This window comes from Alligator mississippiensis, chromosome 4 (genome assembly GCF_030867095.1).
Source record: "Alligator mississippiensis isolate rAllMis1 chromosome 4, rAllMis1, whole genome shotgun sequence".
NCBI lineage: Eukaryota > Metazoa > Chordata > Crocodylia > Alligatoridae > Alligator > Alligator mississippiensis.
Window position 1 is genome coordinate 244168246 of NC_081827.1, and position 24371 is coordinate 244192616.

Sequence of the window (24371 nt, forward strand, 5' to 3'; positions counted from 1 at the left end):
GGGCCACATCTGGCGCCCGGGCTGCATTTTGCCCACCCCTGTGATAGATGGTGAGTTAATGGCTACAGCAATGCGCTGTGTTGTTGGCTATTGCCTGTGAAGCAATGGGAATTAATGTCACTTTAGAGCCCAAGTAAAAATGAGCTCATTGAGTTACACAGGCGCTAGGTGCTGCTTGCATGAATGTCATTGAAAATCAGGCATGATTTTGTTGAGTTATACCATTAGAAACCCACGTGAAGATAATCAGGGGGGTTTGGAGGATGAAGTGAAGACACATTGGTGAAGATGCACCAGAAGTGTTGTCCCCTTCCAGGAGCACCAGACTAACACAGGAGGAAGCACGAACTCTTGATGTAAATCAGGTGATTTTGTCAGTAAATGAAAGGAGTGGTGGTAAGATTAGCTTGTGTAAGATTAGTTTGTGTCCCTCCTCTGAAAAAAAAATGACCGAGGGTATAAAATTAACAACTTTTTTCCCTGGGCCTTGTCAGGAAGGAAGAGCGTGGGTGAGAACGTGTTACTCTTCCCCACCCTGCAGCGACCTCTCGGTAGGTTGGTAACCTCCCTTGGCGCCTCTGGACTCCGCGGATTGCATAAGGGGACACTTAACCTTCAGCTCAGTTGGAAGCACAGCTCTGAGCTTTATCTGTGCTATCTACTCCCAGACAAGCATCCTTTGGTTAATATCATTAAGAAAATTTCCTGGTATTTCTGCTTCAGAGGCTCATATGCTTCCACTCTTCTCAAGAAATATTTTGCTTTCAATTCGCAGATATTTTTTCCCCTCTCCTTTTTTTCATTTTAGCTTTTGATGAATTAAAAATGTTGTCTAACAGGTCATTCACCCCCCCCCCCCCAAATATTTAAATGGAGGTATAGACTGCAAATTAGATCCTGCTTTATTTTGAAGACTGACCTGTACATTTGTAGTGTTGTGGTGAGTCCAGTTCCAAAACCTCTCTGCCCAATTCTTCTTTGCTGCTAGCAGAACAAGACCGAAATGCAGCAGAGCCGCTGTCTCCAAGTTTTATTCATGTTATAAAACCACCTAAAAGGCCCTGCTTGGATCAGGGCCTTGTTGTGCTCTGTGCTATCCCATAGAGTAAGAGGCAAATCCCTACCCTCCAAAACCTTGCAATGCGAACAGTCCAGACATAGTGGGGAGAAGCAGGAGTGGCCATTTTACACCTAGGCAGTGGAATTAAAGGGCAGATCCTTAGCTGCTGTAAATTGTCGCAGCTCTATTGATGTCCGTGGGCCTGCCCTTGCAAAATCAGCCCATGGTCACACCCAGAGTTTTGTGTCTGAGCCTGGAATAGGCCCAAGAGCAGGCATCTTATAAATCTCTGCCTCCAAAGCCATCTTCTTTCTCTCACACTAAGTATTCCCCCGGTCAGTCCTGAATTAGTGTGGGGGGGGGGAGTTTCTGTACCTAATGACATACATCAGCAGTAGTCAGTTGGGCAGTCCAGAGACTAGTAACAGCAGTGATAGAGGAAACCAGATAAAAAACAAGCATCCACAATAAATGGTATTAAAGAAAAGTGGATGGCTTGGTAGAGTCTACAGTTTATTCTCTTCTGGATAGTATATGAGCTATTTGACTATGAAGCGATATCTTTCGACCCACTGTCTCAAGTTCAGTTTATTGCCAGACAGCAATTATTAACATGCTGGAAGTTGAGACTTGGAAATTGTCTTTATTTCCTGGTTTTTAGAGGTGCAGCATCAAATTTAAGCCTCCAAGGATAGAAGATGAGAATTATTGAATTGCTGTATGGTAAGCAGTGGCAGAAATGACCAGAATTACTATTTGGGTTGGTCTAATAAAAGATATCAAATTCACCCAAGGAACCTTGTCTGCCTGAGCCCCTCTTGGGTACTTCAAACAGGATATGGCTTTAGTTGGGCTGATATGGCCTAGTGCTTTGATTTTACTCAGAATGGAGGTTACCTGGGTAAAAGAAGTAGAGATGAAGCTATTATTTGGTAGCACTTTGGCAAATAGCTATATGTTTCTTTTATATTCTGAAGCAACGGTCGTGCATTGTTGGAGATTAAATTTGGAGTCTAGTGTTTTAGATGCTAGGTGCTAGGGTTAAAGGGACCTCAAAAGATCATCGAGTCTGACCCCCTGCCCTGGGCAGGAAAAAGTGCTGGGGTCATATGACCCCAGCCAGATGCTTGTCCAGTCTCCTCTTGAAGACCCCAGGGTAAGGGAGAGCACCCCCTCCCTTGGAAACCCGTTCCAGATTCTGGCCACCCTCACCGTGAAGAAATTCTTTTTAATGTGCAACCTGAACCTACTCTCCATCAGCTTGTGGATGTTGTTTCTGGTTATCCCAAGGGGTGCCCTGGTGAATTTGTATACTGCCACAAGATCCCCCCTCAGCCTTCTCTTTCAAAGGCTGAAAAGGTCCAGGTCCCTCAGCCTTTCCTCATAAGGCCTTTCCTGCAGGCCCCTAAACATATGAGTAGCCCTCCTCTGGACCCTCTCAAGGTTGCCCACATCCCTCTTGAAGTGCAACGCCCAGAACTGGATGCTGTACTCCAGCTGCTACCTGACCAGTGCCGCATAGAGGGGGAGCATCACCTCCCCGGACCTGTTTGTGATGCACCTACTAATGCACTACAAAGTGCGGTTAGCTCTGCTAATTGCTTCGTCACATTGACGACTCATATTCATCTCGGAGTTAACAATGACTCCGAGATCTCTTTCTGCCGCTGTGTTGCTGAGAAGTTCATCCTCCAGTCTACAGGTGTGCTGGTGATTCCCTCTGCCTAGGTGCAGCACCTTGCACTTGTCTTTGTTGAATTGCATCCTACTGTTTTCTGCCCAATTCTCCAACCTGTCCAGGTTCACCTGGATTCATTTTTTCCCATCAGTGTGTTTGCTTCACCACATAGTTTGGTGTCAGCTGCGAACTTGAACAGAGTGCTCTCCACGCCCTCACCCAGGTTGCTGATGAAGATATTGAACAGCACCGGCCCAAGGACCAAGCCCTGGGGGACCTCACTGCCCACATCTTTTGAGGTCAATGCCTACCCGTCCACCACCACTCTCTGGGTATGACCCTTAAGCCAATTTCCCACCCACATGACTGTGTACTCGTCTATGGCATGGCTGTTCAATTTGCTTAGAAGAATAGGATGAGAAACTGTCAAAGGCCTTCTTAAAGTCCAAGTAGATGACATCTACCTTGACTCCTGCATCTAAGTTTTTAGTGACTTGGTCACAGAAAGAAAAATGGTTAGTCTGGCAGGATCTACCTGCTACAAACCCATGCTGGTTGCCCTTCAGCATTATATTACTCGCTGGACTCCTACAAATGTGATCCTTGAAAATTTTTTCAAGGGTTTTTCCAAGGAAAGAAGTGAGACTAATCGGTCTATAGTTACTTGGATCTTCCTTCTTCCCCTTCTTGAAAATAGGAACCACATTGGCCCTTTTCTAGTCCTCAGGGACCTCACCTGAGCACCATGAGTGCTCAAACAGTCGTGCCAGTGGCTCTCCTATGACATTGGCTAATTGTTTCAGCATCCTTGGGTGGAGCTCATCTGGTCCCACTGATTTAAATGCATCTAACCCTGAGACCCGAGTCACGGTAGGAAGCTCAAAGTTGATAGTCTTAATGACCATAATACTTTAGCAGGGAAGAGAATCTGGCAGTAAATGACTGGCTAGAAGTTATGTGGCTCTAAGTACATTTTACTGCATTTGCATGAACGAGTCTCGTGTGTCAGACCCCAGGAAAAAGTTGGCCACCCTACAGCACTGTGCCTCTTCCACCAGGTCTGCTGTGGGAGGATGAACTGGGTTTTTCCAGCCTTCTGTTGTGCTGCAATGGTGTCGTGAGTTGACCTTTTTCTGATGCTGAGGGCAGGACAGGTAAGAAAAAAGAAATGGAGCCAGGTGATGTTGAGGCTACAGCCAGTCTCTCACCTGATCTGTGCAGTCAGGAGCATGCCCTGAAAAGGACTGTCTTGTATTAGAGATCCCAGGAGCTCGCCCACTTTAGCCTTTGAAGGGGCTTTAAAGCACAGTTTCGCTTAGACTTTGAATACATGTGCAGCTTATTTGATAGAGCTGCTCCATGTGGCCTGGGTCTAGCAAGCTCTTGGTTGGTGTAAAAGCTATCTACCACATGGAAAGCTCTTGCAGATGTATGTTGGGTTAATCCCAATGCACTAAACAGGTGGTGTGTCTGTTCTCTTACGAGGGGGCAGGAAGGAGGTGAGCCTGGGCGTAGATTTGGGATATCTGGTAAGATATGGCCTGGACATGAGAGACATGTCTTCCTGCTTGGCCTTTTTCCTGGTATTAGGCAGGAGAAAGCTGGTGGCAAGGACAGCAGTCGGTTCTGCATCCTTTGCCTTCTCTCTCCCCTTCATTACATGCTTGCATACAGATAGGAGACAATGAGCTGAGATTTCTCTTCTAGATCAGGCGCCATGAGTAACAAAGGACTGGTTTAAACAGAGTTACCCTGGTTTGACACTGATGGAAAAGAAAACAGAACTTGGAACTAAGTTTTAGCTGCAGGAGCCAGAAAGGATGTAGCCTGACTCCTGTCCCAAGAGATTTTATAGGTCTGACAGTTAGGAAGAGAAAAATTTGCTTGCAAACGAACCATATTGAATGTGCAGGCCCTGCACGTGATCCATATCCATCTGTAGAAATGAGTCTCCCAGACTCTGGATCAGGTTTGGATCAGGCAGAAGTGTGGCACCCTCCACCACCTTCTGTAATGCAACTCTTTCCCCAGATCAGCCCTGTGCGTAGCTCTGCCTTGTTTGGCTCTGCACAATGGCAATGCTTCTAGACTGGAATTATCTCTTGGATCCACTCTCTCCTCAGGATAAGGGAACCTCCCTAAATCTCTGCATTCTTTAAAGTTTTAGCGTTGGCCATTTCCAAGCCTGGTATTTGCTGCCACACCGGCAAGTAGCTGCAGTGCTGTGCAGGCTCTTTGCAAGGCGCTGGGTTCCTGTTTTTGCTGGAGCACGCAGCTGCTTCTGGGTGGGAGTCCAGGTCACTGTCATGAAAATAGAGTGGAGTGGGGGGAGGGAGGGAGAGAAGTTTCTTCCAGAAACTTTGGGATATGACTTTTAATCATCGGAATTCACATTGGTGGTGAGGAAGCGGATGGTTTTCGCCACAAATGGAAGCAACATTATACTGTCGATGCAGCCACAGTGATCACTGAAAAATGAACTTGGAAAGAAATGCACCTGTACCTTTATTGAATCCAAATGTTGCTCATAAGTCTTGGTTAAAGCTGCTTTTTATAGTTTCACAGTTCTGCTGCACAGACTTTTTTGTTCAGCCCTGAGATGGCTGGAAGTTGCTCACGCTATCCAAATCAGAGCTGGCTGAAGACTGCTTACAGAGAGAAGTTCAAAAATTCAAATGAAAATTCCTGGGATCATTGGCTTTTACTCTCTTCATAAGGTGAGATGGCCTTCTGCAAATAAGTCATTTGCCCAGTGTAAATTCAAAGCATATACTTGCAAAACACTTGCAAATCAATTTTCTTAAATGCTAATTAGAGGAGAGCTGGTCAAAAAAGGGATGAATTTTAATTTGAAAAAAAAAATAGAACTCTTTCCTAATAGAGGAAAGTTTGAAAGTCAGTGTTTTTTTAACAGTTCCTAACCGCAATGTTCACACCAGAGCTCTCATTTCTAAGGAATTACATTCTACCGTAGAGGACAAGCAATATGTTGTGTAGCTAATATGTTCATGCACTTAGCATCTTCATTGACGTTCCTAAAAAGAGAAAGGAAGCAGCCTGTTGGCCTCGCATGCTACAGTGATTGTGATGTGCACACCAGAGTGAAGGGTGTGGTGAAGTGGCACTCATGCGGGAGTGCACAGCTTTCGGCCAGTTCAGGATCATCCTACAGGAATTGGGCAGCCCTGTTTAGTTTTCATGGCACTGATCAAATAGCAGTATGCATCTTTTAATCCATTTGTGGTGTTCTCCAAAACCACAGATCCCAGCAGCTTGATCTGAGCAGTCATTTCTTATCTTGACTTGTGCTTAATGTGTGTCAAGTGGTTTGAAACCCTTGTTTCATGGTTGCTATAGAGAAGCAAAGACTCTTGTTACTTTGTGATGGACAATCCCAAGCATTCATGAGTCCTGAGAGAGGCTCTCAAAATTATGAGATATTTTTTAAAAATTAACAGTGGGTTCTTTTTTGATTTTCTTTCCGCTTTGGGGTTTTCACGTTGACTTTGATTCATATTTTCAAACTTTTCTCTGGAACCACAAAGGGTACAATTTGGGGGTGGGGGGAAAAAAAAGATGAGAGGAAAGCTGACATGCTCATGTATTCATATGACTCATGCATCTTGGGTTTACAGAAAAATGCTAAATCTTGCAAAGCTCTTAACAAATTTGCAAGAGTTGGCAACACTGATGTTAGTCTTGGGAACATCTTTGGATGGTGAATATTACCCACTTGTAATACAGCTGTCTAAGCAGCGGAAGAGAAGGGGAATAACACGGAGGAAAAGGAAAGAAAGAGTAGTTTTAAATGTACAACAGCAGCAGCAAAACCTCAACCAATTAAACACTTGACATGGGAAACATTTAATTTGGGAAGTAGGAAACTTGCTGAATATTGGTGTTTTTTTATTTCAAGCACTTGCTAATACTGTGACAGCTCTGTTTGGAAATAAGACAAAAAAATAAGACACAGGAAAAGTGTCAGATGTTTGTATTGTGTGCTTGTTAGTGTTGTACTTTTATGTTCTGGTTAGCAAGAGGTAAGGTCTGCAAACCACACTGCTAATTATTGCATCCTGGATGGTGGAAGGGAAATCTGCAACGCTCCTCGCGCTCGAGGTGGTATGGGCACATCCCATGGAGCCACAGAGCAGCCTGAAACCTCACCCCTCCCTTTATTGTTTTTCTCTACCTATATTAAGCTTAACCAGGATGCCAGGAGGTCAAGGGCAGCACAGTACCCTTAATTCAACATTTCCTGGTGTTTGGCTGCACCTCAGCTTTTTGTGTGCGTCTCGTGCTCTATAATGGCTTTGCAACCACTTCCTGTGTGTTCATAGGCATGTGGTGCTGTATTGTTATAGCAGCATTTGCAAGGCTTCTTTTATTTTTAATTGAAAAAAAAATTAAGAATGTATCTGGTCTCCCTGCTCCTAGAGCTTTAGAAAGATTTTGATCCAGCTCCAGCCTAGGGAATTTGGGCTCAGTTTTGATCCCCTTTTGTTTCTTTGAATTGATACTTCAGGTCCCACTTCAGGCACCTTCTGATTTCTCTGAACTTGAAATTAGACCAGTGACAACCCAGTAATGGTCCAGCTAAATGCATGTGTGGACAATGTATGCATATTGGGATGCTGAGACGCTTCGTATTGACATAATATTCTCCAACGTTATTGTACAGTAACATTTATTTTGCATTCACATGTTTCTGATTTTCTTCTCAACGTGCCTGTTGAGCAAAACAGTAGGAGTAATTTATTGAGGTTTTTGTAGGAAAGCATTTGATATTTTGCCTCCTGCCTTGCTGGATTTACAGCTTCAGAGAGCACAGGAATAACAGCAAACAATTAAATGGATTATAAATGGAGCAAACACTTTCTGGTGGGTTAGAGCAGCAGAGTCAGAGTTATGGGCTCTGCTGTCAAGGGCAACTTGAGAGTAAGTGGGCCCAGCTCCTCTGAAATCAGTGGAGTTGCATCTATTTTATGTCGGGGCCGTATCTATCTGGCTTGTGTTCGAACTTGAGCTGTTCTGATAACCGTGGACAAATCCCATTAGCTGTCTTCCTCAGTTTCCTCATCTGTAAAATGTGTATATCCCTCAAGGGATATAATGAGGCATCATTTGTTTTTTATGGAGCCTTTCTTTCCAGCAACTAAAAGCACTTCACAAAGCATAAGAAGTATAATATTTTGTTGTTGTTTTGTTTTGTTTTTTTGTGGCAGGCAGTGTTATTTTGAATGCAGAAATGGAAACTTTAGCATAAAGAAATGCACTGTATTTTGGACAGGCTAATATTAATGTGACGCTCTCACACTGCGTCCCTGGAATATCAAAGTATTCCATACGTTCTGATTGTGCCTTGGGTCAGACCTCGCGGTACCTCAGCTCTAAGTATTAATATCCTCTTTATGCCGAGGGGAAAGTTTACTTTGCTTAAACAAGGTATCCTGTATAGAATGGATGGGACAACCGGTGGAGGCTGAAAGAGTAAATTGATGTCCCGCTTCCTACCTTGTGTTTGTAGTGATCCACCTGCTCTGTAAGAATCACACCCAGTTGCGCAGTCACTCTGTCACGCTTGTCCTGAATTCGGACGCTCACATGCAGTAGGAGAAGCGTGGTTGTGAATGGTTCATGCTTCTGTGTCTCAATAATGTTGTAATGGTCAATATTTTGGATCTGCCCCTTGATTTTAACAAAGCATTAAAGCAGGGAGAATCAAAAGTCAACAGTGAACAGAGTGGAGAATGGGTTAATAGCCTGACCTAATTTTGGCAAATTTGCGAGGGGTGTTTGGTGATGTTTTTTAATGGTACTAGGCTACAAAGTTGCTGGGTTCGTTGAAGATGTTGAGGAGTACAAGAGAGTCTGCATGAGGAATCTGCAGAGCCCGTTGCCAGATGTAAGGTGAGGCGATGCACAGATGCAGGGGAGACCGTGTGACCTTGTGTATTCTTGAATTAGACACAACCCTGGTGGCTGGCATATTAGGAGTCAGTGGGCACAGCTTCATGGAAGAGTGTTTGTCCCATGTGCAGCAGTCATCAGAGCAAAGAGATGTTACAAAAGGACAGAAAAGTAGACCAGCCACCTTGTGATGCACTGACTAGTGCACATGTGCACCACTGTCCTCTGTTGAACGGAAGCAGATCTGCTGGGCTGTCATGGGCCTTGTACTGCAAACAGCAAACCTGATTCCACTATAGCTTTCACTATTTTACTACCCCTCACAAGTCTCTTTGCACCAGTCACCCTGCCTTCGTGACACTACCGACTGCACCTTGTAAAAGGTAAAGGAAGTCTGATATTTCCCCCGCTCCCTAGGGAAAAGTAACTGAGAGATTCCTAGCCATAGAGGGTTTTGTTCTGTTCAGCATCATACTGAAATTTGGGGTTAGTAGAAATGTTTCCCTCTGGTAAGACTGGCACAGGCTGTGGGGGCTTTTACTAGCCTTTTGTAGCGTAAAGCTGGCATGTCATTCACTTTGTGCCCCAGGCCAGATCCAGACTGGGGCACGAGGAAGTTGCCACAGTGGAAGCGGCTCTGGCTCTGCACCAGAGCATGGACACAAAGCGCCTCTAGCCCCGGCTCCAGCTGCATCAGGGGGCATGCAGTGGGTGCCAGCACCACGCGAGGCCTGGCTGTGGCAGTGGCGACTGAAGTGAGCAGAGGACGACCAGGGCTGTGTGAGCCCTTGCTCACTCTCCTTCCACCAATTTTCACTCTGTGGCAGGCCATTCCCCCCCAGTCACACCAGTAGTCCAGCAAGAAAGCAGCTCCGTGGGCTGGATTTAGCCCATGGGCCATATGTTTGACCTTCCCTGGTATAGGGCATGGCCTCTTCCAAATATCCAATTCCTTCCCTGCCATTGTTACTGCAGTGGCAGGACTTTGGCAGTGCCCTTGTCTTCCCAGCTTTGGCATATTGGAGGGTATTCTTGGTGTTCCTGGTTTTGTGCCTTGCGCTTGTGTGACAAGGTTTGAAGTGGGGATTTTGGGGAAGCCTCTTGGATAAACAGTTGACTGCGTAAACATACTTGATCGCTCAGGAAGCTCCTTACACTTCCATGTTCCTGGAGCTGGAGGATTTGCAAGGTTTACATAAAAGGAGAGGCTGCCTGCACTAGTTTTATTTAGACATGAATGGAGAAAGCTTTAGAAGAGACTGTAAGTTATGTGGTTATAGTTACAAAAAGCATTGTAAAAACTGCTCTGTTCTTTTGTGTATACAATCACAATGCAAGGAGGAGGATGAAGTTTATAGCAGGTCATTTTAACACAAATAGAAGGAAATCTTTCACACACATGCAGCCAGCCTGTGAAATTCCCTACTGCTAGAGGCTGCAGAGTTGGATATTGCTGCTGGAATTTTAAATAGTGCTGGTTAACTTAACTAGATGATTAATAATAATAAAAAAAATTGTATTGATGTACGGGAAGGCTCTGATCTGGCCAAGAGCATTTCCTGAGCAGCTTCAATGAGAATTAGATTTTGGACCTAACAGCAGGTGATCAAATGCCATGCTTCAGAGAATGGGGTGGCTACTGTATCAGCCAGGAAGGACACTTTTTGTCCTGGCACTTTATTGTGCAATGGAAGCAACTCTTGATCTCTTTTTGAAGCATTATAGTTCATGCTCGACTTGATGGATCTCCAGTGGTTTGATATAACAGACCACACCTCTGTTCCATTGCACCCCCCTCCCTTGTATGATGACATTTATTTTAGTTTAAAAATATTTGGCCCCCTGGAGAGTGTTTGCGCTTGGGGAAGAATTTAACAGCATGCCAGGCAGAGGGGGATTGGTATCATGTCTTGGCCCAATTCTAACTGGATTAAGTATGTGTTGACTACTTCTATGCCCCCTGTAATGTCAATAGAATATTATGCTTTTTCCAATCAATTGTTGTTGCGTTACCATCCCTCCAGTAGTATGGTATTTTGATAGCATTGAATGGGTCCCCAGATGACTCCTTTAATTCCTCTTGAATCCTTTTATTTCAGTGCACCTTCCTTGCTAGATGTACTGTCCTACTTCTTTTGAGGGAAGCTGTTGCAAGAAGCAAGAGAAATATCTTCTCTCTTCTGTCTCTCTAGTCTCTGTTTGTGGGGCAGAGGTGCTTCCCGGGAACTGAGTGTTTGGTTTTGAGGCTGAGATTTCTGAAAGGGATTTCTCCTGCGAACTGTTTGTGAACAAGGGCTTTGTTTAAAGATTAATGTGCTTAGGGCAAATAAACCAGTTACACTAAGGAAATACCCAGATATACACTGATCCCTCTTCCAACCTGAAGCTGACCTGCCAGGTCTGAGTATCTCCTGCTGCTTGCAGAGGGATGACAGGACATGCTGCAATATAAATGGATTCAATTCCTTTTTAGATACTATTTTACCCCTGTATAAGCATATTCCAGTAAACCCTCTACCTAAGGCACCATTAGGATGCAGTCATCACTAGAGTGGAAGATGGTAGGCAATTAATTCATTGCATTCTGTGCAGTCCTGGGTTTGCTTGGGAGGGGCAATTGGCCAAAACCCCCAGAGCAAACCAGTGCATTGAGATCTTTAATGTCTATGCAGATCATGGAAATACACCAAGGTATCTAGGTCAGTGGTTCTCAAACTTTATAGGCTCAAGGCACCCCTCATTAGTCTACAGGCACCTGTCAGAAAATGCCAGCTCTGAGCTTTCATTCCTTTTTTGACTGTGGAAAAATAGAGCAATTTTTCTGTAGTCAAGAACTCAGAAAGCCTGCAACAGGTCAGATGCTATTTGAAGTCTCTGGGTTTACCTTCTAAATCATGTTTGCACACCTACCAGTGCTAACACTGTGTGGCAGCCTGTGACACCCTGGAGAGGATCTCAAGACACTCTATGGTGCCCTGGCTGTGAATCGCGGCTTTTGGCATAGCAAAGGAATGCCCCGTCCATTCCTTTGCCAATGCCAGGGTGACTTCCTATAATGCAGTCTTGTGTCCTGTCCAGCGTAGTTGTAATAGCCCTCAGAAGTGATGTGTTTTCCACCACTGCCCTTAGAAGACAGAGAAGGAAAGGGCTTTTTAAAGGTACCCACCAAAAGCTCCTTCAGCAGTACAGAAGTGCTGGGAAGATGAAGGTCTGAGTTCTGGCTCCTGCCCTTAAGATAGGTCCATGGGTGGATCTAGAGTTGTGAAAAGGGAGGTGCATCATCACATAGAAAACCACACACATTCTTTCCTCCAGTTAAAAATAAACTAGAGGCTTTACTCATATGCAAGGGACCTAGGATTGTATTATTCAAAGCAAAAGCAAATAGGACTTCACTGGCCTGAGTTGAAAAGCAAATCTGCAGGGCTGTGAAATAGGAGCTTTGTGAATAGAGGCTGGCCAGATTAGTGGAGCATCAAGACTATTCAAAAGGAGAGAGGGTGGTGAACCTGGGGGAATGAAGAGCGGAGAAGGAATCCGGTCTGCAACAATGAGCCGGGAAGTCAATTGATCCCTCGGCTCTGCCTGACTAGGCATGCAGCCGCCCCTGCCAGGCTGCAAACCACGACTGGAGCAGACACCACAGTGGGGTGCCAGGGCATGTCATGTCATGAATTCAACATGTCACGAGTTGTCGGTGACATGTCATGAATTCAATGTGTCACAGATTGTCTACTTAGTCAGGGCAGCCCCCTGGCATCTGCCTGAGACCACCCCATCAGAGCCACCCATATGATCAGAGTCTTACGCAGCAAGCCATACGAGGAAAGGCGGAGGGGTCTGGGACTCTTCAGCCTGAAGAAAAGGCGGCCGAGAGGGGACCTGGTAGCAGCTTACCGCTGCCCGAGGGGAGTACATCAAGGGCTCAGGGAGCAATTGTTCACCAGGGCGCCTGAGGGGAAAACCAGGAGTAATGGCCACAAGCTCCTGGAAGATCGATTCAGGCTCAACCTTAGGAAAAACTTCTTCACAGTCAGGGTGTCCAGAATAAGCTCCCTCCAAAGGTGGTGCAATCACCTACCATGGAAATCTTCAAGAGGAGACTGGATGGTCACCTTGCTGGGGTCCCCTGACCCCCAGTTCTCTTCCCTGCTTGGTGCAGAGGGCTGGACCCGGTGATCTTCCGAGGTCCCTTCTGGCCTTTCAATCTATGAATTGATGAATACAGGGAGCATCAAAGGGTCAAAGTCATGAACAACTGGTCCCTGGAAGGTTCTTGGTGTAAATTCTGTTGCAGTGGACGTTAGAGCAAACCTTACAAAATGTCTAAATGGGAAAGAAGTTTTTGCAGCCCTGTTCTGTCCTCCACCTGCCAGGTTTTTTTCCTTTTGTCAAAACCAAACCCATGTACCCTTCCTTGATAAAAAAAAATAAGGAATTGCTTGGTTGCTCTTCATGGGCTGCTTGGTTATTGAATGGAGGAAGGTGGTCTGGTAACTGCCAAGGCAGATGACAGCGAGCTGGGCGGAGGTGCAGATTGTAGGGTGGCCATCATAGCAGACATTCCAGTTTTCTGCTAGTCTGTCCTCTATTGATATGAAACCGGATGCCTTTACGTCCTCTATTTTTCTGTAGTCAAGAACAGGTCAGATGCTATTTGCAGTCTCTGGGTTTACCTTCTAAATCATGTTTGCACACCTAACAGTGCTGTTAACAGTACACCCTGGAAAGGATCCCAAGAGATCCTTTCCCTTCAAGAGAAAAATAGAGGACATCAAGGCATCTGGTATCGATAGAGGACAGAGGACAACTAGACTGTCCTCTATGATAGTCACCCTATAGATACTGGAGGGCAGGGCTAGGATGCAGAATGACCTGGATAGACCCGAGAAACGGGCTACAATCAATCAGGTACGATGCAACAAGAACGAGCACCGAGTCCTACCCCAGCTATTAGCGTCCAGGGGCTGGACCCCACGATCATCTGAGGTCTCTTCTGGCCTGACACTATGAATCCATGAACAACCGATTTACCCATTTGTGCCCTGAGTGGGTTGAGTCTGTCCGTGGCCTCTCAACCCTGCTTTGCACTGAAGCCCCCACTCTCTCAAGGCAGTGATGGCTTTAGGAGAGGGCAAACTGGGTCCCCCCACTCTCACAAGGCAGGGGCAGCCTTAGGGGAGGGCAGACCGAGTCCCCCCAGTATCCCAAGGCAGTGATGGCTTTAGAGGAGGACAAACCAGGTCCCTTCCAGTATCTCAAGACAGGGGCAGCCTTAGGGGAGGACAAACTGGGTCCCCCCCAGCATCCCAAGGCAGTGACGGCTTTAGGAGAGGACAAACCAGGTCCCCTCCAGTATCTGAAGACAGGGGCAGCCTCAGGAGAGGACAAACTGGGTCCCCCACTCTCTCAAGGCAGGGGCAGCCTTGGGGCAGGATGAACCAGGTCCCCCCAGCATCCCAAGGCAGGGGCAGCTTTAGGGGAGGACAAACCGGGTCCCCCCAGTATCCCAAGGCAGGGACAGCCCGGGGGGGGGGGACAAACTGGGTCCCCCACTCTCTCTGGGCAGGGGCAGCCTTAGGGGAGGACAAACCAGGTCCCCCCACTCTCTCAAGGCAGGGGCAGCTTTAGGGGAGGACAAACCGGGTCCCCCCCAGCATCCCAAGGCAGTGATGGCTTTAGAGGAGGACAAACCAGGTCCCCCCACTCTCTCAAGGCAGGGGCAGCCTCAGGAGAGGACAAACTGGGTCCCCCACCCTCTCAAGGCAGGGGAAGCCTTGGGGCAGGACAAACCGGGTCCCCCCAGTATCCCAAGGCAGGGACAGCCCGGGGGGGGGGACAAACTGGGTCCCCCACTCTCTCTGGGCAGGGGCAGCTTTAGGGGAGGACAAACCGGGTCCCCCCCAGCATCCCAAGGCAGTGATGGCTTTAGAGGAGGACAAACCAGGTCCCCCCACTCTCTCAAGGCAGGGGCAGCTTTAGGGGAGGACAAACCGGGTCCCCCCCAGCATCCCAAGGCAGTGATGGCTTTAGAGGAGGACAAACCAGGTCCCCTCACTCTCTCAAGGCAGGGGCAGCCTCAGGAGAGGACAAACTGGGTCCCCCACTCTCTCAAGGCAGGGGAAGCCTTGGGGCAGGACAAACCGGGTCCCCCCAGTATCCCAAGGCAGGGACAGCCCGGGGGGGGGGGACAAACTGGGTCCCCCACTCTCTCTGGGCAGGGGCAGCTTTAGGGGAGGACAAACCGGGTCCCCCCCAGCATCCCAAGGCAGTGATGGCTTTAGAGGAGGACAAACCAGGTCCCCCCACTCTCTCAAGGCAGGGGCAGCTTTAGGGGAGGACAAACCGGGTCCCCCCAGCATCCCAAGGCAGGGGCAGCCTTGTGGGGTGGGGGCCAAGCCGGGTCCCCCCTCTCCCCGGGCCGGGCCGGCTCCCGAGCGCCCCCGAAGCCGCAGCACCGCCCGCCGCTCGCAAGCCCGGCCCGTGCAGGCTCGGGCGCCGCCTCCCCGCGCGCGGGCCGGGCCGGCTGTCGGGGGAGGAGGAGGAAGGGGTGTGGGGGGTGGGCGTGGGGTGCGGCGGCCGGGGAAGCCCCGGGCCCGGGCGGGGAGGCGCTGCGGGCTGTTCCCGCCCCGGCGGAGCCCGCGGCGCTGATGTCAGGCGAGGAGGAGCCTGCGGCCGCCGGACTGCCCGGCCGGGAGGCGCCCCTGCCCGGGGCCATGGCAGCCCGCTGAGCGCCGCCAGCACCATGCCCGGGCTGCTGCTCCTGCTGCTGCTCCTCCTGCCGCCGCCGCTGCTGCTGCTGCTGGAGGCGGCGGCCCCGCGGCCGGAGCGCGGTGAGTCGGCGGGAGGATGCTCGGGTCCGCGCTCGCGAGGGGCAAGCACAGGCTCCTTCCCTCCCTGCAGCCCGTCTCCCCCAAATCGTCCCAGAGCGCAGCCCCTTCCCCGGGGCAGAAGTTGGGTTTCTATCCTCTCCTTTCCTCTCCTCTCCTATCCACTCCTCTCCTCCTGGGGGTTTAAAAAAATGTGGATGTGCAAATTGGATCGGGGTCTTTTTTGTGTGCGCCAACTTTTTCCAGTCCGCGGAGCAAAGCAAGGTGCGCCTGTGGGCTCGTGAGGTTGAAAGCCACCCGCAAAAAAAAAAAAAAGAAAGAAAGAAAGGAAAAAGTCCCCCCATGAAGCTCAGGCTTTCAAAAGATAAGAGTTAGAAATACCTACAGGTTTTACTGACGATTGAGTTGAGCTGGATTTCCGAGGGGGGATGCAGAAGGCGGCGAGCAAAACGCTAGCTGCAGAAATGATTCCAGCAAGAGATTCCCATCCGTCTTTCAAAGTCCCTTGTCAATCGTTTTAATGGTAGGTTAGTAGCGGGACCAAGCAGATGAAGGTTTGTGCCCAGACGCGGATGGGGAGAAAAAAAAAATCCATTGCAATCGGGTTTGTTTTTTTAAAACGTCTAACGCCTACTTTTTAGGAGGGCTTCCAGGTTTTAAAACTGGAGTGAAAATGAAAACGATGAAGCTAACAAAACTTCAGCCCGGAAAGCTGGTCCAATACAGAGCTGAGCTCAGGAGTCTTGTTAGCGCCCGCCTGGCAGCCGGGTTCCAAGGTGCATATTTTACCAGGCACAATGCAAAACTTTTAAGGCAGGGAATTGGGAGGTACGCTAAGAATTTTTCTGTGGACATATCGCCCAGATATCGTGTCCGTTTGGGTTTGCCCTGGCCCCTGCTTCGTGCTGGCCACCGGCATATAGCAACTAAACATAGGGTCAGTATAATCCTGGTAAAAACACCCATGTCTTCTGCCCTGCGCTGCCGTTGCATTTGTGCAGAAGGGGAGACTAGTCACAGTAGGTAGTAAAATCATCTTATTAATCACAGGGCAGTTGCACAGCATCCGCTTACTATGTGCACTGTCTAGACTGGTGCTCTCTCTAAACACCTCCCGTGGTTATTGTACAGGCAATCACCATAGGTGATATTTTTTCAGAGGGGACAGTGGAGATCATTTTTATTTCATGTACAGCATCGCTTATTTTTTCGACGTGAACACCTAATTCTGCGCGTGATTCATTCCTTTATGTTTGAAATCTGGCACTGGCTTCCTATCTCAAGTATAAAGGAATCTAGCCTGTCGTAAATATAGCTGCCTAGTTTCTAGGACTAGAAAGGGACCGACTGGCCACCTGTTTAAAAGAAGCAAAACCATTTCACCCAATAATATCTGCTGGGGGGAGAATTTCTGACGATCGCATTGTGGTATTTAGAGAATTTCAGGAAGTGAGATTAAAACTAGTTTTTAAACCATATTTTTTCCTGTGTTAGTGTGCCCTATGTGTCCTTTTTTAATAGAACATATGCATATAAAACAGAAATATATATCTGGGTGAATTGACTAGAACTGGGAAAAACGATGAATCTCATAAGCCATTAAGATGGCCTAAGAAAGGAAAAGGCTAGCCTAGTGGATGAGAGGGGGGTTGATTCAGATTCAGAAGACCTGAGTTCTGGTCTCAGCTCTGCCACCTTGTAGCCGTGAGCAAATGGGTGTAGTCGGAGCATCTGTTCCCTGTCTATAGAAAGGGAATGATAAAGCTTTCCGAGATGACAGGGATGCTGTGAGGATAAAACCCATTATAGATTGCAAGGTGATGTGATAAGGACCACCTCTGTTTCTAGGTGGTTGGAAACATGTATCATTTCATCTCAGCTATGTGTCCTGCATCATTTTTATGTAATCCTGCTGGGGTAGGAATGCATTTCATTCATTAAAGTTTGAAAACTAAAAAGAGCTGCCCAGAAGCCCTCAAATAAAATGGGTTTAATGGGAACATCTGCTGTTCTAGCCCAGGAATTGTCCAGGCTGCTGTTCTCCATAGTATCTGTGCTACAGGGTTGCTAGTTACTGATGAATGATATGAATCCGAACCCAGGGAGAACTGGGGACATCGCTGCAAGGAAGACTGAGAGGTGATAAATAGCCTGGTAGCTGCTGGGAAGCTGGTAATATCACATAATATAATAAATTACATTATGTGTTAACACTTCCAAGTGCACGAGATGGTAGCTAAGATTATGTGCTTGCCAATCCAGATGATTGTTCTGTGTTCTATAAATTGTCTGGTGTGATCTTCTTTCTGAGTCATTTCAGGTTTGAGATGCAGACACTTTTAACTTTAGTCTGGCCCACCTTCTTGATAAGCTTTGAAAGACTGGAGACCTGTTGTGTTCTTGACAATAAGCATTTCTTGTAAACTCCCTGCACTGTCTCTATGTGGAAATGCAGATTAAATCTTGCAGCAAGTAACATGGCTCTGAGGTTAGACTGCTTTCTCAGCAGCGTTTGAAAGGAGATGGTATCAGCAGCGAGTAGGAGTTCAGAGGGTGCAGCGAGACTTTTCAGTCTTAAACACGGATGCTCGTCAAAGGGAGCTGTGAATAGGGTGGTTTCTATGAGGCTGAATGTGGGCAGGTCTGATCCCCGCTTTCCAGCACTACCCTGTCCTCCTGACCTTCGACTTGGCCTCTGTTCTTGGTAATGGGTCATTTTGCACCAAGACAGTGTGCGATTGTGTAGTGGCGTGAATAAAGTGCTGCAAAAACAAGGTGCTTCATCTGTTGTTTCTGATAGAAGCTGAATCCAGGCAGGATGGATTCAGGAAAAGTAGAGCTGAGAGCCAGGTGAAAGGGTGGACCAGTGGTTGGATTTGTAGGCTGCCTTTTTCTTTTTCTTTTAAGCATGTGTGTTATTTTGGCAGCGCACTGTACTAAGGAGGTAGTGAAGCAGTTACATTTGGATTGGAGAGGTTGGGGTTCAGGGCCCAGCTCTGCTTCAGACGTCCTGTTTGCTCTTGGTCAACTCACTTGATTCCTCCCAGTTCCCACCGGTAAGGCAGGGCTAAACACTTCCCTTCTTGTACTGCCCGTCTCATGGATTTTGAGTTGTAAGCTCTTTGGCACAGGGACTGCCTCTCGCTTTGGGTTTGTGCTGCGGGTCTTGAATCCCTAGTTTTGTGGCCTTTCCGCGCTATTATAATACAGTGATGACAAGTGGTCGCACCTGGGGACTGTGCAGGTTTCTGCCTTGGCTGGGCCCACAGCTCTGCAAATCTGCTGGGCTCATCTGCTCTACCTCTTTTCGTCCCTGTTGTCCCCGTTGCCTTGGCATGTCAGGCATTTGGATGACAAGGTGATGGGAGCCTTGGGCCTGCCTCCTCTTTCATCAACTGGCCTTTTCTCCCTCCCTCTTTTCCAGGCTACTTGCTGCCTTGGGTGTCTTTGCCGCTGCTTGTTCTGAACCCAAGAAATAACTGTGTGAAATGGGCTATGAAAAAATCAGCTTAATTTACAGCAGCCAAAATTTAGGCTGGGTATTAGGGAAAGCATTGTTAACTGTAGGAGTAGTGAAATGCTGGAAGGAGCTACCCAGGGAGCTTGTGGCATCTCTTGCACTGAAGATTTTTAAGAACATGTTAGACAAACACCTGTCATGGATGGTTAAGTATTCTTGATCCTACTTCTGTGCAAGGGGATGGACTTAGATAAACTCTTGAGGTCCTTTCCAGCATGACATTTGTGTCATTCTGTAAACCACCCCCTTTCTGAAGCACTCTGCGGTGAAGGGATGAGTTTAGGAGCAGGAAGAAGGGGAGTTTTGGGGCAGGAAGAAGGGTTAGAAGGGGAGACGGCTTCCTGCCTCCCTCCCATTTATCGTTATTGAGAATCTCATGATTCCCGTGGGTCTGCAAGCCTGATTCCTTATCACCTTTCACGTTAGGGAGCCTAAACCCCAGGTGCAAAACCCTGCCGTTCTGATCGCATTTTGCATCCTGCTCTGGTATACACGGCTATTCGTTGCGCAGGTGCAGGGAACAGAGCTTCCAGGCCCCATGTCTGGGCACCAGAACGAAAGACTCGTGTACACAGGACACCTAACGCTCGCTATGGAGCGGGTCTGTCGCAAGGGGCACTGTGTGAAGTGGGAGGAAATATCTGAACAGAACCAGCATGACCGAAGCTGCCACAAGTTTTGTACCCCGGACGCACAGCGCTAGCGCTGTCGCCTCTGCGTACAAGCTTAGGAGTTCAGCACACTTCCTAAGATCATCCCAACTAAGCAGTAATCGCTGCTTAGTTTAAGAAGGGTAATTGCATTTGCTGTGGAGGTTGCTTTTGTTGTTTTTTTTTCTTGTGGCTGGAAAAAACAAGGGAAAAGGTTTATTCTTGCCACGCATTAATCGAAGCTGTGTTCAGAGAGAAGCTGCCGGTGCGACAGTAATCCTGCTTTTGCACAGGGCAGTGGATGAGTTTCCTTGGGGGCTGTTCCTTAGGTGCAAATTAGGTACACATTAATAATACTGATGGTACAGTACAGTGCAGTAATTTGTACTTGGGCACAAATTAATAATACTGATGAGACCAAGGTGTGTATATAGCATTTAGCCTGTCCTATGGGTTAGCTGGAAGTTTGTTTCCTTCCCCTGACCCCTTGGGCACCTATTTTAAGCCTGGGACACCCATCTCTTCTCCTCTGCTGAAGGTCTCAGTCACTTTTTTACTTTACCTCTTGCTGTTACTGCCCGATTGATGTCATATTTAGGCATTAGTACTGGCTCCTAATGGACACTTTATAATTTATTATGGATTTATCTTCTTAACACCTTTGGGAGGTAGCGAATTTATTCTCATTTAGCGGGTCAGGGAGCGAGACCCAGAGAGATTAAGTGACTTATCAAAGGTCAAACCAGGAAATCTGTGGCAGAGCCAAGACTAGATCTCAGATCTCCTGAGTCTGAGGTGCTTGTGTCTTAAGCACCCACTTCCCCGGGGGGGCCTGCCAGGCGTGGTGGGACCGTTGCAGGAATGGCACAGGGTAAACTTCAATTGGATTGCACTGCACCGGATTAGAAACATGCCAAGTCCAGAGAAAGCACCTCAGCTTCCATTGGACTTGAATTGTAGGATCACATTTTCCTTAGTGAACAGTGAGGTTGGTTTTATTTGCGATGGCTCGTTCTGTGCTGCGGTTGGGTCTGATCTCTGCTACATGGGCGAGGAGTTGCAGGAGCTGTTGTCTGCAGGGCTTTGGGGTTCGAACGACACAAAGCAAGTGCAGAGCTACTCTTGACACTGAAGGTGGAAGACCGGGTTTTCCCAACACGCAGCGGAAAAAACGGCTCTGCGTGAAATGACTTAGGCTTGGTTGTGGTTTTGGCCTGAACACGGTGACGTTTGGTGGTTGGGACTCGCTGCGGACGTCTCAAATGTCAGAGCTCTTGTTCAGAGCCGCGATGCTTCAAGTCGTTCTTGGAAAGAGGGTTCTTGAGAGCACTGGAAAACAAGAGTAGCCCATCAGTCTGGTCCTTGAGCTCCTCCGCTAACTAATGAACCGTCTTTTATTTGTTTGTTTTATATAAACACAGTCCCTAGCCAGTTGCACATGAGGGTTTAGCTCTTCCCTTTGAAGCCAGAGGTTAATTTGCAGATTTGCCTGCAAACAAGCACAGATTGTTTCTCCTGCACGGTGCACGAGGTCCGATCATAAACCTCCCTTCTGGCCTTAAAATCTATGAATCTATAATTAAAGTTCAAAGCCATGCTGGCAAGGCAGGCCTGAAACGTGCGTTCGGTGCCATTTGAAATTAAGATGCGATTATTACTCATACTCAGAGGAAGGCCGGAGACTCTAACCGCGCTTAATTTGCCAGCAGTCGTTTTATTTATGAAATAGAGCCGAGACACTTGCACGAGGTAATGAAAACACAAAGGAAATATGGTGAAAAAGGGTGGCGGTTGTAGCTGTCTTGGTCTAAGGACGTGGACAGACGAGGTTCTTTGGGTAAATCTGATCTCTTTTATTAGCTATCTATCCAACTATTTGAGTCGGTCTAATACAGGGGTGGGCAAAATGTGGCCCGGGGGCCGGATGCGGCCCGTCAGGTCATTCTGTCCGGCCCGTGGGGCCCCTAAAAATTTTATAAAATTAATATTTATCTGCCCCTGGCTGCCTGTCATACGGCCCTCGATGGCTTGTCGAAACCCAAAATAATTGATTGCCTCCGGTAATAAAAGAGATCAGATTTACCCAAGGAAACATGTCTGCCATGCAGCGAAAAAAGCTTTCCTTAAAAAGTCTCAGGCAAACAAACAAAAGCTGTCCGTGCAGCAGAAATGCGCCCGTGAGGTGGAAAACCTATCCCTAGTCTTTCTGCTGGTTTCCTTGTAAGGATCGATTGCATTTTTCCTTGTTCTCCGCCGAGTCAGACGTCCGAACGAGAGCCCTGCCGAAGGGCCGATTACCCACAATGGCAAGTTTCCTATCAAAGTCATTACATGCATTGATTTGAAAAATGAGGTGAAATAAAAAAGACAGGTTGTGCGGGTCTGCAAACATTGCTGGGAGATGGGAAAGCGGCATCTTTTGGATCCTCGCATTTCTGTGCTCTAATTTGAGCAGACAGCAGATAGCCCATTTAGGGGGGGTTATTTTTTCTTTGCTGAGATGAGTTTCGCAGTGAGGTTGATAGGATTTGGAAACCTTTAAGGCCTTTTTTCCCCCCTGCTCTGCACCCCTTTTAGGTAAGGCACCTTTATGTGCAGATTCACACCTGGTTAATTCATTTACTCCACTTCATTAAGCGACTCTTATAACACACACGCAGGGCGGACATCTGTGAAATGCCCAAAGGCCAGATGGAGGCATTTACTAAGACTGCGGTCATGCTGTCTTGGGGTCCAAAGGAGTATTAAAGGCAGTTTACCCAGCTACTTGGGATTCTCCGAGAAAAGATCCCTTCTTTGTTAAAAATATTCGCCCCATAAAAAATTCTCAGTCTGCAAGCTTGGCTTCAACCTGGAAGGATGCTGTTTATGTCTGATTGGCCTCGGAGGTCAGATGGGATGTTTTTCTCTTTCCCGGTTGGCTGCCCTAGCCAGCTCGAATCCGGTTTCCAGAGGGAATACTCCTGATCACAACTGCTACATGCACTTTCCACAGGCATTTTGTAACATACACTTTATAGCTTCCTGCTCCTGTGAATGCTGGTAAACTCATTGGCCACCACATTCATAGATGCCAGAAAAAAGAGGGAGCACGAGCATCTTCTGAGTAAAGCTCAGAAGAGTTTGTGGAAAATGATTGTCGTGCCCAATATTTCCCTCTCCTCCTGCACATACAATGCACGTGTGTACAGATGGATGTATGCTTTTTAATGCTCCCGTGCTGCACCTTGGTGCTGCAGCAAGAGGACTTGCTCCCTTATTGCTCTTTGCTTATGCAGAAGGGTTACGGTCATCCTTTCGGGCTGAAATCATGAGAGTTGGAGGACAAGGAGAGAACTTTTCCACCCAAAAGGGAAATGATGTTGTGTTGCTGTGCAGCCAGCCCAAGTAATAATACAATCTTAGAAAAATGCAGGTCCCCTGAGGAAAGGAAGCTCTATAAACTTCAGCCTCTCCAAGCCGTTAACAAAGCTGTTGCCTGAATTCAAACTTCATCTGCTGTAAAGCATCCACGAGATCCCAGAGCATTGGGGAGGAAAGAGGAGAAAAAAAGGAGTGTGTCCCTAAGCGGAGTAAAAATGAATTCTGGATGGGAGCGTTCTAGGGTTTTTCATGCAAATTCCTAGGATGTTGGGTCAAATTCTGCCCTCATAATTATTCACTTTGCCAGGATAGTTGGGCAACCTCATGCAAGGAGTATCCAGCCAGGTATAAAAATAACTTGGCAGTCTGGCTGAGATGTCCAGTAAAACCTTTGCTGTAACACCTTGCAGATATTAAGCAGACAAGTTTCTTTGGGTAAAACCCAGGTCTTTTAATAGATTAACTCAAATAGTTGGAAAGATTCTTCTTTGCAAGCATTCGGGTGCAAACACCCTTCATCAGACTGAGGAAGAGTCTCACAAATGTTAATGCACTTTTCTCACAACAGCTTTGGGAGGGAGCAAAGGACAACCCCCACATGTCTGCAAAGATCCTATATCATTTTTCGTATTGCGATGTCCTAGCCAAATTCTGCCTCCTGGTTATTATTATTTTTTTTTGCTGTCTTCCAAAACCCTTCCTGCAGTTTCAGTTGAAAAAGGTATCCCGAAGCTCTCATGAGCAAAGTTACTGTGCAGCATTGTCTCGGTCCTGCATGACTTCAGCTCCCCATCAGTTAAATAGATTAGTGACTGCAGCATCCTCGGTCTGCCGTGCTTATTTAGCTGGCTTTCTGGAACAGAAAGCGTCTCTAATGCTGAGTATGGGCCACGCTAGCTCCAAGAGATCTGATCTCAGTTGGAGATTAAGTGCTACAGTAAATTGCTGTGGATTGCATAAACTCATCATTTGAAGTGAGATTTTTGTACTGAGCCTTTTGCGGAGGGGTAGGAGGCAAGGGAGCTGTAAACCGTTTGAGTGACTTATTTTACCTTGCGGTTTCGCCTGCTTGAATGGTTATGAAGATATTCTCCCACTAGCATCTGTCTTGACATATTTTGTTTAATTTCCCCAATAGTTTTAGCAACTGCACTCCTGCAGCCTCAATTATGTCTTCAGCGGTGGAAACAATTAATTAGCTGTACTGAGCACTGCCTGGTCTGCTGTAATCATGCAGCATTCATTTAGCAGGTTATAAAGTTTGTACACTGCCTTGCTTCCGATGGTCGATGTCAGCCTGTTGCCTAGGCCTGGCTCTACCTAGCAAGGCCCATATGTCTGAGATGGACTAAATGTCTCA

At 47.4% G+C, this 24371-nt stretch overlaps 1 protein-coding gene across 2 annotated transcripts in view; it reads left to right on the forward strand.

The window, feature by feature from the left end:
* The first annotated feature begins 15278 nt into the window (after window positions 1–15278).
* Window positions 15279–24371, forward strand: part of HEG1 (heart development protein with EGF like domains 1) — an 80314-nt gene continuing 71221 nt past the window's right edge. Inside the window, exon 1 of one of the 2 annotated variants that reach the window (XM_019480382.2) lies at window positions 15279–15481. In XM_019480382.2, the coding sequence (XP_019335927.1) occupies window positions 15394–15481 (88 nt within the window). In that variant the 5' untranslated portion in view covers window positions 15279–15393. The remainder of the gene's footprint in view (window positions 15482–24371) is intronic. The other variant, XM_014599304.3, reaches the window with a different exon arrangement.